This window comes from Saccostrea cucullata, unplaced genomic scaffold (assembly GCF_032062105.1).
Source record: "Saccostrea cucullata isolate Sc308-1 unplaced genomic scaffold, CSIRO_AGI_Scuc_v1 ctg669, whole genome shotgun sequence".
In the NCBI taxonomy this organism is placed as follows: domain Eukaryota; kingdom Metazoa; phylum Mollusca; class Bivalvia; order Ostreida; family Ostreidae; genus Saccostrea; species Saccostrea cuccullata.
This window is the reverse complement of record NW_026922475.1, coordinates 88840-106159: the sequence shown is the minus strand read 5'-3', so window position 1 is coordinate 106159 and position 17320 is coordinate 88840. Positions and strand designations below refer to the sequence as shown.

General features: G+C 32.9%; 1 protein-coding gene across 1 annotated transcript in view; it reads right to left on the bottom strand.

Annotated features, from left to right (window-relative positions):
• Nucleotides 1-12541, bottom strand: part of LOC134261831 (multiple epidermal growth factor-like domains protein 10) — a 56031-nt gene extending 43490 nt beyond the window's left edge. The window contains exon 1 of the mRNA XM_062744225.1: nt 12475-12541. Within this exon, the coding sequence (XP_062600209.1) occupies nt 12475-12536 (62 nt within the window). The 5' untranslated portion in view covers nt 12537-12541. The remainder of the gene's footprint in view (nt 1-12474) is intronic.
• Between the last annotated feature and the right edge of the window lie 4779 nt (nt 12542-17320).

The window sequence follows — 17320 nt, the reverse complement described above, 5'->3', positions numbered from 1 at the left end:
CTCATAACAATCGTCAAAGAGAGTTAATAATATTGAATATAGTCTGTTCCCCATTCATTTGAACCTGTCATTTCAGATAGAGTGAAAACATTCTCCTTTTTTTTGGTCAACACTTTTATGTACAAAGCAATGTAAGGAACCCTTTTGTGTACAAACAATACTATTCTCTTTAGAGAAGTGGACAGGCTTTCGCCTACATCCACTTCTCTTCGCAGGCCGCCATGTTGTTATTCTGGAAAACGTTTAATGAAGAACCGGAGACGGCCTACACTTCAACTAACATTTCGTCTGAAATATGTCTATTTGTTCATAAGAGACAAGTTATATTAACAATATAAAGATAAATAAACTCAAATGTCACCAGGAAACCAACCTTTACATATCTTTTATCCATATTTACAACTTCTCATTCCCGGATTCAAACTCATGCGTTTCTACAATGGGTAATTCGAAAAATGTGAAAATTCAAAATCGGATAATTTGGGAAATATAGTTATCATTATTAAAATTCTACCTTTTCTGAGAAATTAAGCTAAAAGAGATTTAAAACCAATTTCAAAAGAATAATTAAACAAAATTTGAGTAAATAATGCCTCGTTAAATAAAATAAAAAAGACAATTTCTACCGTTTCATTATGACTTTAAAAAAAAATATTTTCCAATTTTATCCGAATTAGAGTTTTTGTAATCCTCCTAGAATTATTTGCTCATAATTTGAATCCGGGATGGAGCATATGTGAAAATGGATAAATAACTCATAAAGGTTGGTTTTCTTGTGATAGTTGTATGTAATTATGTTGAATTTGTTAATTTCACAAGTCTGTTACGTATGATCAGACATACACGTTTTCCAGAATAACAACATGACGGCCTGCGAAGAGAAGTTGATGTAGGCGAAAGCCTGTCCACTTCTCTAAAGAGAATAATAACAATACCAATGCGGAAGTAGCCTATATGTCATTCCTATAAACGATAACTCATAAATCGGCACTAAGTTGGTCATTTTACACACCTGAGTTACCTTTCCTTAAAACACAATCATCTAACAATTCAATTATAAATAATTAAACTTTTTAATGATTTAATTAAATTTATGCATAAGTTATAATCTTTTTTGATAATTTCATGTACCTATTAATAAAATAATGAAATGTTTTTTACTATATGTGCAGCTTGAAAAATTAGTTGAAAATTTATATACTCTGGCTATGTGTAACACTATCGTTTCCGGGCGATATTTTAAGAAGATTTGGAGCTTTTGCGATGAATTTTAATACCAAAATTCCCTAGGACCTCTCTCGCCCTTTCTAAGTGTCCCGCTCCGTTTGTTTTATTAGTATTTTTTGTATTAAATTAATTTAGCAGAGAGGCGTGTGGGGAGTTATTACTTATAATACAGGTTGTCGGCAGACTTTTTTATTCTTATTACATCTATTAGAACTGTTTAATAAAGGCTAAATTAGACACAATGCATTGAGTATAATTTTGGCCATATTGAACGTGAATATATACATGTATGTGACCTAATTGTGACCAAATAATTGTATATATTTCATTTCATATATTTCATTAGGCGAATACCGTGCTCACATTTGTAAACTTATTTCTTATTAAATTATTTGAATTAAGTAATTATAATTCTACCATTTTGTTAAGGTTTTCGTCGAACACTCATTTGTAATCCTATTCCTGACTGGCGTACTTTTTAAATCAATCAACTCAATCCACTTGCTCAGTAGATCTGAGTATAAATACGCATGTTCGATTGAAAATACTTGTTCCGCCAGCCAGTTTTCAAGGTCACAACTCCTCGAGACCGTGCTGTTTATATAGGTATTTGCTTTTGTAATACTTTTCTTTTTCTTAACTTGTTATATTTCATTCTATTTGAAGTTATAATTTATGTTTATTCTTTTTTAGACATATGCCATTGCTGTTTATTGCTGGTGAATAAACTAAAGATATAAACGTGACCTGGTGTTGTTCTTCTGCCCGGTTACATACATGTAATGTTTGCATATACTATGTAATTTCAGCCAGAATAAAGTGGCTCCGTGGTGTAGTGGTATGTCTCTCGTTTAACTTCTAAGAGGTTCCAGGTTAGTAACCCGGACAATCCATATTTGGGGGTGCATGGGTTGAAATACTTTTTTCACTAAATATGATATTTATCATGTGAAATGAAAAAGTTATGATGTCTGGCTTGCACAAACTCATAAAATCATCATTACAGTGTGATAAATATTCTTTATTATATATCTAATGCGTATCACTCAATTTTACTGTTGATTTTACGCCATCACTTGACGTCGTGATCCGACTTTCCGGATCACCACACTGTGGCTTTCTGAATCCATATCACCACTCTCTGAAACTGATGACGTAGTAAGCAGAAACATGACGTTATTTTTCTTGCGTTTCACTAGATCCCTTGTTATTACGCTTTGTTTTATGGATAAGTATTATACAATTGATCTCTAAAGTTTAATTTTGCTATATTTTGCTAGTTATAATGGGGTATATAATAGATTTATCATTATAACAGTAACATGATCCGAAGAGCCGTATCACGTCTCGTTGACAGGCGCGGATCATCAGATCAAACTCTACGCTTCGCTTCTCGATAGATCGTTAGATTTACTTATGTTCTGACCCTTTCATTTAAGCATTGAATTCATATTTTGGGATTTTTTAACACACCTGGCCGTGCCGACAAATTGAATACCGCGCGCGAGCGCGGTATGATAATTTGTCGGCACGGCCAAGTGTGTTATAGGACCGAAGACATCCCAAAATATGAATTCAATACTTATATTTACATTCCTTAATTTTTCCTCTTCATAATTGTTAATTTCGGTAATCTTTTATGTGAATTTAGCGCCCTTCAAAACTTGTGTGTTTTATAGACGTAAGAGCCGTTTGTGACGTCGTAAAGTTAAATAACGCAAACGAACATTGCGAGGAAAAAAGTGACAAATTAATTCTAAATGGACATTTGTTGTATTTTTACGTTAATTCAAAAGGGTTACTTTTTAAAAATTAAATTGTGTCAAACAAAGTACATTTTGGTGTTCAAAAAGTATTGAAAATGCATATAGTTCCTACTGTGTATTCTAAAGCGCGGTGACAAGGTTTCGCGTGTGTTATAGAAATTTGAACGTCGTGGATTTCTAATGGATTTCATTAGGAAAATTACACTGAATGTAAATAATATAATATGCACCCGAATCAGACTGTTTGTCAAAACTTTCGGATCAACCCTCGTATATATTTTGCAAAAGATTGATTGCATATTGTTTAATGTCCCTCTCGAGAATTTTTCACTCATATGGAGACGTCACCGTATACCGGTGAAGGGCTTCAAATTTTTACCTTTACTCGGCACTTAGGGCCATTGAGCAGTGAGGGATCTTTATCGTGCCAACGCCTGCCGCTGACACGGGGCCTCGGTTTTTAAGGTCTCATCCAAAGGACCCGCAACTTCGAAGTGCCGAGCGCTTGGCGAAGGAACAGTTGCTACCCTTTTTTATCTACTTATGTCAGTCGCGGCCGAGATACGAACTCACGACCTCCCGATCACGGAGCGAGCGCCCTACCGACTGAGCTACCGTGAACGGTTTTTGCAATAGAATGATCGACATTAAATATTGTTTTTAAAAAGGAGAGGTATTCTACATAGCTAGTATTTTCTGGGTATTACATGTTTATATTGTGACCAAGAGAAATTGCATACTTTACTTTTGTTTTAAATCATTCAACGGATATGACAGAGGGAAGAGAAGGTGTTATGTCCTTGGGGCACATTCACACTGTAACACAGTATGTTGTTTACACCCTCGGAGATGTTTTCACTCCTATAGAGACTTTATCATGTTGAGAGCATCAAGTTAAGAATGTTTTTGTGCAAACTTCAAAAGTGACAAGAGATTTCCGGTTTTAAGGTTTCATTCAATCCGTGACTTTAACTTTTAATAATGAGGGCTTGATAAACAAAGAATTTTTATCCCATGTTTAACCCTTTATCCCGTTGATATAGCTCATGTGATATCGTTTTCATATCACACAGTTGTGACGTCACAATGGATTTTGCGTTAGAGTGATGAAGTAAAATGAAATAGAGTCCTATATAAAAACAGTGTCAAACATTGTTCGTGGTGTAAAAAGCATGGGATAAAAAGAATCTCACATGATTTGTAGTTGGATATGATTTTTATCCAACTCGGGGCTCGGGGATAAAATCCACACAACTCGTTGGATAAAAATCATATCCAACTACAAATCATGTGAGATCCTATATTTACCTATATATGGCACGCCAAATTCACAAAAATGAGCTAAACATAGTTTCACAGTCGATAAACTAGGTTTACCGGTTGTAAACTATAGTTTGCTGACGGTAAACTTTTTAACTTAGTTTATCAACTGTGAAACTATGTTTAGCTCATTTTTGTGAATTTGGCATGGCATACCTATGTTTAGGTCTTGTGGCAAAAGAGAATCGAACCCTCCCGATAACGAATAATACGCGGAACCACTAGGGAATCGTGATTGTACCGTTTGGAATATAAACTGGATTACAAGTTTGACATTTTGTGTCTATAATCTTTGAAAAACAATCTAATTCAGAGAGTTTGTGTTCCCAGCGTAAGGAATAAAGACCATGCGCAGTTGAGGGAGGGGGGGGGGGGGGGGGGGGGGGGGGGGGGGGGGGGGGGGGGGGGGGGTCGGATCCCCCTGACTGAATTTGTTAAATTAAATGTATACATGTGTATTGAAGCAAACAAGAAATGTCAATATGGATATAAAAATTTGATTGCTTATTCTTTATTTTGTGTATAGAAGATTTTAATATAGAATATTTATCACACTGTAATGATGATTTTATGCGTTTGTGCAAGCTAGACGTCAAAACTTTTTCATTTCACATGCTGAATATTATCATTTAGTAAAAAAGGATTTCAACCCACCCACCCCCAAATATGGATTGTCCGAGTTTCTTACCCGGGACCTCTTACAAGTTAAGACATACCCCTACACCATGGACCTCTATATTCTGTCTGAAATTATATGCAAACAATATGTTTGCAGAAGAACAACACCAGGTCACGTTTATACATTTAGTTTATTCAACAGCAATAAACTGCAATGGCATATGTCTATAAAAGAATATATATATAAATTATAGCTTCAAATAGAATGAAAAATAACAAGTTATGAAAAAGAAAAGTATTACAAAAGCAAATACTTATATGGACAGCATGGCCTCGAGGAGTTGTGACCTTGAAAACTGGCTGGCGGGACAGGTAATTTCAATCGAACTTGAGTATTTATACCCAGATCTACTACGCAGGTGGGTTGAGTTGATTTAAAAAAATACGCCAGTCAGGAATAAGATTACAAAAGAGTGTTCGACAAAAGCCTTTACAAAATGATAGGATTATAATTACTTGATTCAAATAATCGAATAAGAAATGTTTACAAAGTGAGCACGGTATTCGCCTAATGAAATATATGAAATGAAATATATGTAGCTATTTAGTCACAATTAGGTCACATACATGTATATATTCACGATCGATATTGTCAAAATTATACACAATGCATGTGTTAAACAGTTTTAATAGATGTAATAAGAGTTTAAAAAAAGTCTGCCGACAACCTGTATTATAAGTAATAACTCTCCACATGCCCCTGTATGGCACGCCGATTGGTTCAAAATTATTTTCTGCACGACCTTAAACAAAAATTACACGAGTAGTAAAAACTTACACAAAGTGAGGAAAGTATACACAAAGTTATTGAAATTTACACATACTACAGAAAAACTACACAATCAACAAAATATTTACACGATATAATGAGAAAATTTCACAAACGTAAAAACGAAAACTGCACGAGTGAGAATACAACATCGACATAATATACGACGCATCCTCATTGCGCACATTTCATTAATATTCAATAGAGAACAGCTCAGGGTGGCTTGGATGCTTGAAACATATTTTACCTATAAATTTATCCTAAAGGATGAGTAATGTGTTGTTAATATTTATTTAATGTTTTTAAAAAGGAGTCAGTCTATTAGAATTCCGATAGACTCTCAAGAATATGTACAATTTGTTTTATACATGTATAAATTAACACACAATCTTAAGTATTGAATATGAACACCCCCGATTAAAAACATTCACATGTATAAATAACGTAAAAGCATATATATTACCAGTTGTGTGTTTAATTGTTAGGTTTTTAAATTATGTCATTCCTGTATCATTGTCTATATAGCAATTTCTTTTGAAAGTGTAAAACATTGATATAGTAAAGGTCTTCATAAAAATTATGAAAATAGCATTTGATGTCATACAGGGCAGTTAACAACAAAACAAACTCTTCTCCTCCACCACCCACTGTGTGTACGTCGGTAATAATTAAGGATGTGGATGCGTGACCTTTTCATATAGAGAGAACCCTCCCTGCTGGTGATGGAATGAAAGACACCTGTACGCTAATCGATTTATAGTTATTTGACACATCAATAATACCTTTTGATTAAGGATTACTAGCAATTTATACAGAGATTTTGAAGCAATGTTGCGATCATCTGGGTTGTGGAATTTGACAGAAAACTTTTAGGAAATAAACAGTAAATAATAAAAATAAGGCAAATATTTGCGCAACTTTAAGTATTATATTGAAACGATCGAATATAATTATTAATTTTTTATATAACTATGCATGTGACAAAGTAGAACATGTAGTCTTTAATTTTGAACAATGTGTAGTGATTTCATAAATATCCATGTAAATGTAGAAAAATTGTATGTTGTCGTTTAGTTATGTGAATTTAAGCTTAATAATATATTATTTTTTTTAAATGTAATTTGCTTTGAATAGGTAAAATGCATATAAAGGAGTTAAAACAATTTAAAATTATAATATACAGACACATATAATATCGGTATAGCATCGCTTTTGATAGTGGGGAGGGGGTTATAATTTTTTTTGACAAATTACCTGAAAAGCCTTATTGCATGACAAGCGAAAAAAAAGAGGGGTGGGAAGTGTCCAAACTCGAAAATCCTATTTCGTTGAGATAGTGAGGCACCTTCAATATTCCGCCTTCTTTTCGAAACGCATAAGCATATATTACTTAGATTTAAACTACCAAACAAAAAAGGGGATGGGGCTTTTCAGTGGATATTTACGATAGAAAAAGGTTATGTTTGCCAAAAGAAAATAAAACGAAAAGGGGTGAGGGACATGCCCCTCAAGCTGCTACTGGCTGATATATTCTTCTATGAATTTAAGCGTACATGAAGTAGTCGATCGAAATCAGGATTGCAATCCAACCTAAAACTATAACGATAAATATTGTAATTAACCGTCCATATCCTGAAATTTGTGCTCGACCTAACAACATTTAAAATTGGAGGTTAGGGGGTCAACCAGCATATAAGGAAAATTTACTCTTGCAAAGTCTATAATACACAAAAAAACGTAGGGGGCGTTCTACAGGCCTGTTTGACGATTGTTTCATTTTATAATTATACAGTCATGTTCTTGTTATAATGGTCATAGATTTGGGTTAAAAAGTGTTATTACAAAAAACTTAACTTTAGTGTTTGGGAAATAATAAATTTAATACATTGTATGTAGATGTATTTAGTAATTCACAATGTTTTAGAAGTCTTGGTGTGTCATTATGGTCCAACGATTTGAAACTTAAATAAATTTATATAGGGACTCCAATCGATCCACGAACCAGGTCCGCCACTGATCATGTTTTTCCATGGCCAGGATTATTTAAGTAGAGTTTTTTTTTATTTCATTTGGACAAATTTAATTAACAAAACACAAAAGCGCATGTATAAGTATATTCTCCGTTTATCTGGTCCTTTTTATTAAAAATGAAAACATTTATCAAGTAATCGTCATTACGAATGAGGGCAACGCTTATAAGAAATGTCTTGTTTTTATTTAGAAGTTTATAACTGAAAATATGAAATATCATGGAAGAAAACCATAACAAAAAATAGGCTACAGATATCCAACCAAAATTGATATCGGATATTTTATAAGTTAGGATACATATGTAAATGGAAATAAAATATTTTTATGTTTGACTTTTAAAATACGTTGTGTACCGGTACCTCTAATGTAATCCTCACTTTTTAAGTTTAAAAATATATACATTTGTATATATCCAGCCAACTGAATATTTAATTTCCGAAATGGGGAAAAAATCTCCTCTGATGATTTTTTTAAATCAAGATCCTTGTCAGTCGTACTGTACGTCCATCGTTAGGTACTTTTAGTTCGAGCCGAGTGCATCATATGCAATGGTACTTTTTTTTTTTACCCCGCATTGTAGCGTAAACGTGCAATTCATTCTTGTCCGGCATCATATAATACATCTTTGATCTCTGTCAATATAAGAAAAACATAGTATTTTCAAAAAGCTTTTAAATTCTCTCGCATAGATCAGAAGGAAACACTTCATTCGAAATGGGATTGTAAACAAGCAACTTCCATTCTCGATAACATTCGCTTAGCATACATGATGAGATAAAGAGTACAGAAAACCAAGAACACTATGAATATTCTATGTGCATAGTAATGATATGCGCAGCTGTATGCACAGTAAAATTGTTTGTGTAATTTTTAGTTTCCTCTGCTCGTGCAATTTTCGTTTTTTGTTTGTGCATATTAAACCCTTTAATCGTGTAAAAAAAATTCGGATTCGTGTATTTTTCGTTATGTTTGTGTTAAAATCTTTCAAACTATGAGCAATTTTTACCGATTCGTGCATTTTTATTTCACTCGTGTATATTTTTCTTCTAGCTCGTGTATAAAATCGTGATCGTTGTGCAGAAAATAATTTTGAACCAATCGGCGTGCCATACCCCTGTGCTAAATTAATTTAATTTAATACAATAAATACCACTAAAACAAACGAGGTGGGACACTTAGAAAGGGTTAGAGAGGTCCTAGGGAGTTTTGGTAAAAGTAAAATCACTGCAAAAGCTCAAAATCTTCTTGAAATATCGCCCGGAAACGATAGTATTACAAACAGCCAGAATGTATAAATTTTCGACCTTGAACTTTGACCTTTTGACCTCAAAATTATTAGGGGTCTTCCTTAGGCCAAAGGGAGTTATGTTAATTTTCATTGCAAAAGTTCAAAAAGTTCTTGGAATATCGTGCGGAAACAAGTGTTATGACATCATTCATGACCTTGACCTTTGACCTCAAAATAAATAGAGTTCTTCTTCTGGCCATAGGGAGTTGCTATGCAAAATTTCACTGCGAAAGCTCAAAGTGTTCTCGAGATATCGTGCAGAAACGAAAGCGTTACAGACAAACAGAAAGACAGACGGACGGACAGACCCAAATTAATATCCCACTTTCAGTGAAAGCGGGGAACAATATATATTTACTCATGCTAATTTTACTTTTTGTACTTTATACATAAGCTTTGTATAATCATGTGACGTTTGTAAAGCTCAATAATTTTCAAATACACGTTTCCGCTAATTCGTGTTTAACATTATCCTGTCCAAATGATTGACCACTATATTGATTTTCGTCATCAGTTTTTCCAGTCGGGGTCAAATAATCATCGGATCTTTTACTACTGTCCGTGATGCTGCTTGAGTTGCTTGTAATTTAAGGATTCTGAAGGAGAGCTTTTTCTGTCCATGGCTTCTTCATAGTGTACATCAGCGTACAACCGAGAGGACCGGTCGCTGATTGTTAAATAAGAATGCGAATCTGGATTTTCATCCGCAGGTCCTGATGAATGTTCACCGCTTTCTATACCTAGATGATAGAAAAATCCTTATTTATAAAAATTGGGATACCTGGATAACATTTTTAAATTTTGGTCTCTATCTTTCTGACCATGTTTTTTTTTAAGCTCAGATTTAATTGAAAAGGCATAACAAAAAGTACTCATAGACTTACCGTTTATTTCTTTAAAGGCGGTTTTTGATGTCCGTCTGAAAATTAAAAAAAATGGAAAATGTTCTTAAAACCTTTATCTTCTGATTTATTTTTAAGTCAAAAGAAAGGCTGATTTTTTCAAAGCATTGTAAAACAATTAACTAATACATTCTTCTATCTACCTGAATTTTTATATAAACACAGTGCTATGAAAAAGCACCTATATAAAAAAAACTTGGGAAAAACTCTTCCACATGTTTCTGTCCATAGGGCTATAATTAATATAATTATTTGAAAAAAAAATAATTACTTGATAATAAAGCAGATGCAGGAAATACTTCTAGCAATCACCAGTACTAGTGATGCTACTAGAATAATGATGACCGTGCTTCGAATAAGTGCAGATCACCTATTCAATTTGAAGTTGTGATTTACCAATTCGAATAGGTGACATCACTTATTTGAATTTCTTACAACAATAAATAATAAATGCTCCCTTTAAAATGTAGATTACCACAGGAACTAAGAAAATTCGGACTACCCCGTTTTCATGCGTTTATCCAATTTTCTTAATGTTTATATGTGAAATGAAGTGAAATAAATTAATTTGCGAGCAAACAATTTCTATAAGGTTTAATTAAAATGAAATGCAAAACTGTCATCTTTTGTCTCCTAGATTGATGAGGTATAAAACTAAAGTGAATGTAAATAAGATAAAGGGACCTATAGTCCTGGGAGCTGTTGTTATTTCAAACATAATTTGAATAGGTGATATCACCTATTCGAATAAGTGATATCATTCTATTCAAAATGATATAGGATATAACCTATCCGAATAAGTGATACCACCTATTCAAAATCTGAATAGGTGATATCACTTATTCGAAAAGGTGAAATCACCAAATTGAATAGGTGATATCACTTATTCGAATACGTAATATCACCAATTGAAAAGGTGATATTATACAATTATGGACTTCAGTGTAGGTCGATATGTGGTTATAAGGACTCATGGCAATTGATATTGACCGAAGACACAGAAAGTGATAGCGACCGAGCCTGCGAGGTCGCTATCATTTTCTGTGTCTGAGGTCAATATCAATTGCCATGAGTCCTTATAACCACATATTGACCGTTCACTGAAGTGCATAATAGCTATATTATATAATCACTCAAAGTGAATGCACCGACACAGTCCTTACACAACGGACTGGGCTGTCATTACGTCACAATGGTTAAATTCACGTTTCTTTTATTATGACGTCACATTCTACGTAACTTCAGTGCAACCGAACGGCATATCGTGCGATATCATTTTCCGCGGACGCGCTTTCACGTCGCTATCGCAAAAGGAGGAATGTCATGTGACGTCTTTTCAGCCAATGAAAACTACGAAAATAATCCTCTTATATAATATTACCTATTCGAATAGGTGATATAACTTTTTGGCAGTAAATGCCCCATAAATATCTGATTTAATTAACTCTTGGCAAATTTTATATTAATTCGTTAAAACAGTGTTTTTATTACTAGTATGTAAAGAGTTATCGTATATCTCAAAACTTGTGATAGTTATAATTTCTAGTTTTGGATGTCAAACTAAAGCAATATAAGAACAATGAATAACAAAAGTAAACAATTGAGTTCATCTAAAAATACTTTTTTGTTCATCATAAATTTTAATAGTATTTATCGAGCATCATAAGTAACGAAGGGGGTGGATAACAGAAATATAAGAGATTTAACGAAAACAGCAGGACGATGTGTGTGAAAATTAAGAGAATATAACATATCAATTATCAGTAAACTTTAATTTTACTTTAATGAGACGTTGTTTTCACACACCCAACCACCATATCACAGATCTCTCCCTCTGTACAGTAACACACAGACAAACATCTATCTCCATACTGACCATCAGGACAGGACACTGAACAGTTTACTCCATACGTACCAGGCTCACAGGCTAAACAGTTTTAGAGTATAAATGATTTCGAATTATTTTCACACGTGCATAGTATATTTAAACTTATATTTAAATTTATTACCAAATGAAAAATTCAGGTTCAAAATAAAACACATGTTCATACCTTTGTAGCCCCTGTCAGTAACCATGTGGTTTGGACAGCAGCTCTTAGGCCTGAAAGTTTTTGTGTTTAAAAAAGTTTTTATTTTTTAACATTTCAATTTATTCTTTCATAGAAGCGCGTTAAGACATAGAATGAAGTAATTTTTCTTTATATCTTTTCTGCAATTATGATTCTCACTTTAAAGCTAAATAATCAAAAGAACAAATAATATGAAAATCATGAGGAATCTTATTTAGAATGTGTATTTATGTGTATAAAATATACATGTATATATTGTTGGAACAAACAGTAAGGAATATAAAAATGATATGCATTTTTTAAATACATTTTATACTGTAAGCATTCTTCATTTAAAAATAACTAATTCAATAAGTTAATAAAGGGTTGCTTTTGCTTAAAAGATCATGAAATCATCCAAGATAAAAAGAAAAGAGCATCTTACCAATTATCCACACATCCTCTGATGATTGGCATCAACGAAAGTAAAAGTATTACGTTATACATTTCCATCTTTCTATCTTTTCTAATAGAACTTTTTTTTATTTCTCAAATTTTATTGGCTTAACTCATTTCCTTACAAAGAGGATTCTAATATGAATTCATACTAAAATTAAACTTTGTTTTTACGGAACCCCAATATCGCCCTTTTATTTATTTAAAATACTTTGTAACAGTTATTATTGTTTACAAGATGAAAGAGTTGCACATCATACAAAAAAGGTTTTCAGTGTGACATTGTTGACGTATTCCTTTTACTTTTACATTATCATATATTATGCATGTTATATTTCACAACAAACAAATGGAAGGCTCTAAGTTAATTAAATACATTTACAATTTATGTAGTAAATGAATTACTTCATTTGTATCAGTTCTTCAGATGATATTTAAAATTTTGAAATTGTAAAAAGAAAACAGGTAAATTTGAAGAAGATTAATCAAGAAGAACATTTTCTATTATTTCAAAAATCTGAAGTTTCTGAAGACCATCTATATGTTAATACGACCCAGCTATTCGTGTTTTTTTTTTTTCTTTCATTTTTAAATACATGTTTGTATTGCTGTGACACCCCTATTAATGTTATTGTGATTTAAATTCAAGACACGTGGTACCATGTTGATTTATTCAAAGGTTATAGGGTATTACCGGTTTTATAAATAAAATTGGCAGTAAGCATGATATTGCTATAGCCTGTTTCTTTTGAAAACATGTCCTGTAATAAATGTTTCCAGACCTTTCTGAACGAAAAAAAGGGTGGCTAAAGGAGGGGGTGTTAAATTAACAATATATCTTATACTTTTCGGCGAAAATTAGAGCTCACTAGTGACCGATTTGCTGGTAAAAGATGTGTATTATCATCTACACTGACAAACCTTTGCTTGCCTTATATGGCCAGGCTATTGTTATACATGTAAATGCGCATAGAGGATCTTACCACGTGCAGCTGACCAATCGTTGAATGAATAGCAGTGTTTACACCAAATACATGTTTACAGTTTACTTCGAACACGTAGTTCAGGTCAATCTAGGATCATGTCAATGGACTGCAAAATAAAAAAAATGTTCTTACGAACGAAATACAAAGATAAGAAACTATGAAAGATGTTACGGGCGTTTTTAATTTGTTGTTAATTTAAAAAACATGCTTAATAAAATGTAGTTTGTGTCTTGTTCAGAACACCAGCGCTTCAAGGGTGAGGAAAACAAGCAGCATCTCTTATGCATTTAAATGGACAAAACTTTGTTTACGTTCGTGATCACGTGTTCGGCCAGGGAATCCACCTGGCGATTGTATTCATCGATAGTACACAAAGGAATCAATACAGACGCAATTCGCTTTTGTATGACTTTCAGAAACCTAGACTTCCACCGTTTATTTGACAAATGAATTGTTTGTCATTGTGAGCATGAAAATAATATTTTTTAAAATGCTTTTCATTTACCAAGACATTTTCCCTTTTTCAAGCTAAAAATTCCTGTAGTATTCGTAGTAACCCATTATGCAATACTCATTCAGCTAATTGGTCATTTAAAATCATGCTGGTGCCTCATTTGCTAATATGACGCCAAAAATATAGTCCAGGTTCCCATGCGAAAATATTTGTCCAAAACGAAATTTAAATTCATGACTGCAGAAAATTGTATTATAGAGAATACTTATTTAAGTTTGAATGAATGTAAGAGAGATCGATTGATTGAAGTACATTTCTACAGACATTATCAGTTGATTCTAGGTTGATGAAAACTGAAACGCAACATAACTTTTCTGTTTACCATGCCTCCACGTACTAGTCACTTCCTAGCCACATTTCCGTGAATAATTTACCCTATCTCGCTGAAGTCTCGCTAACTCTCGCCAGAGCCACTGCCAGAGCTACTCTGAACTCATCGGGTTTTATAATTTACAGAACACCGAAAAATAAAAGGTTCCGAACACATTAGTAGGTGTGTGTGAAATCTACCGAAAATAATCAAACACTATTGAAGAATAAAAACTCCAACTGTAGCCTCTTTAGATCGACACGATGATTTGAGTGCACAAAAGAATCTTATCTCTGTTAAAACAAACCTCTTCTCATGCATCATATGAATTTAAATCTAAGAAACATTTTTGTCACAATTGATAATCTTTGTTTTCGTCTTTAGCAGTGTTCCATAGAAATCAACGAGTATACCCAAGATATAGCATGGATAACAATTTACATAAAGTTATTTGGGGGGGGGGATTAATTGGGAATTTGGGAATTAATGAATTGGGAATTAATGAAAATTTGGTGGCATATTTTAAAAATCTTCTTCTCAAGAACCATTGTCCCAGGAAAGATAAAACTTATGGGGAAACATCCTCAGGTAGTGTAGATTCAAGTTTGTTCAAATCATGACCCCCGGGGGTAGGGTGGAGCCAAAATGGCCGACCAAAGATTTACTTAGAAATATATAGGAAAATTCTTTAAAATCTTCTCAAGAATAGCATATCCATGATTGGTCATGGGACTACTTTTGGATTTAAACTTTACAATAATAAACCAATTTCTACTTTTTCCTAGCCACAGTGTTCAGGTGAGCGATGTGGCCCATGGGCCTCTTGTTTATTCATACGATAATGAACGGAGAACAAGAAATCAAGTCAAGAAAACAGATGTATCTGTTAAAACTCTCATTCTCTTATACACAATGAGCAATTTATTATGTATGAAAGGGTCCGTTACACATCAATCTTAACGCTCCATTGACACTAAATATCCCCATTTTAAAGCGTCTACCTAACTTTAAACTCTGAAATTATTTTAATTTAATTTGAAAAAAAGAATTCTAGAAATACATTTGTATGACCTTTCAAATCCAAAAGTATCTTGGATGTTGCACTCTTTTTTTGTAAAGAAAGAATTGAGTATTTTCAGTCATCCTGATTAAATGTCATATAACGAGTACAATTATTAAAGTGGAAATGGGCTGTACGAAAGTCATGAAATATGGTTATTTTTGCATTATATATTTTTTTTATTTACTTCCATGCTCAATACAAATCGAATGTAAATGTACATCCAAATCTTTGCAAAAATATTATTTCTGTTTAGGACATATTTTTTTCCTTGTTATGTTGTGTTTCTTTAAGAAAATGCAAGCTAGTGTCATCCTCTTTGACCTGTTGTAGAATTGGGAAAAAATAAGACCGAAAATAGCTGTTTGTGTTTGAAATGTACAAAACTTGATATTTGTAGTGGTATTCGGATACTTTTTTCAAAGTTGAATTAAGAACAATTTAAGCAATAACACTCATTTCAATCATTCTGATTTTTGAAAAATGTAAGCAGAATAGTAAGGAAAAAAACATATGAAAGAACTATATGCGGTATTAACCAACATTTGCCCCCCCAAATCAAACTTTGATGGAGTAATATTTAATTAAGTCCTTAAACAGGGGAGTATATGCTGACTTCAAAGCACTGAATAATTTCATAAGTAATGACGTCATATGTACGTAATGACGTCACAAATATGACGTAAATTTCAGTTTTTTTATGAATTTTGCAGAAAAATATACATATTTCGTCGATATTTTAAATAAAAGTCACCGAGCGCATGTGTGTTCAGGATAAATATTTTGATATAATGTGTAGAATGATAATATCAATGAAATATGTCAATATTGTTCCTGAACACACATGCGCTCTATAAATTTTAAAGCTTAAATTGTTGAAATTTTGTCCATTTTGTCCTCTTTCTGAAAAAGGATATAAAATCGGACTAGTTTGTGACGTCATAAAAACAGAAATTGTGAATAACTGCTCTGGAACTATAATATTTTTGTTAACTTATATTTCTCGTACAATTTATTGAATTCAGCACATTTCAGGAAGTTTTCAAAATTTGACTTTTGTGGGGGCAAATATATGCAATATACCGCATATAGTTCTTTCATCCAATTTGTTTTTTGTTTTAAATCAATCATGGCAGAGTCATTTTATTTATTGTTAATTATCGACACATTTTTAACCATCAAGAAAAGTAACGTTTTCAAATACTATAAATTAATTGTCAGTTTTAATGGTTTAACAGTATGTGCAATTCCGTTATTATTTAACGAAATATTGTTGAAAAAAAGAGAAATCAAAGAAATCAATACAGTTGAAAAGTATCCTTAACAATTCAAGAAATCGAAAAGTACTATGAAAAATCGGCCTCTCCTCCTCTTATACACACGTTCAACATTTAACTGTATGAACATCCAATCATTCAAAATGAAATATCTTTTTGATTTTTTTTTTATTAAAACATCGGAACATTTTTTTCATGCAATATGAATTAAGAAGGATATGGGGATAATGAACAGTATTCAATATCAAGTCCATAAAACAATACAAAATAGGAGCAGAGCAAACACGGACCTCCGAAACATCAGAGGTGGGATCAGATGCCGGGGAGGAGTGAGCATCCCCTGCTGACTGGTCACATCCGCCGTGTGCTCCTTGTCATGATTGGTAAATAACGGAAAACTTCGTCGTCAATTCAGTGTATAAATTATGGACTAACAATTAGTTTGTAAAACGTTAGTCAGCATTTGACTGAATGAAAAATTGTATTTGCTGGCAAGGTAATTATATCGACCATAGAACTTACGATTGATTGATTGATTGTATACTGTTTAACGTCCCTCTCCAGAATATTTCACTGATATGAAGACGTCACCATTGCCGGTGAAGGGCTGCAAATTTAGGCCTATGCTCGGCACTTACGGCCTTTGAGCAGTGAGGGATCTTTATCACAAAACTTACGAAATGATGAC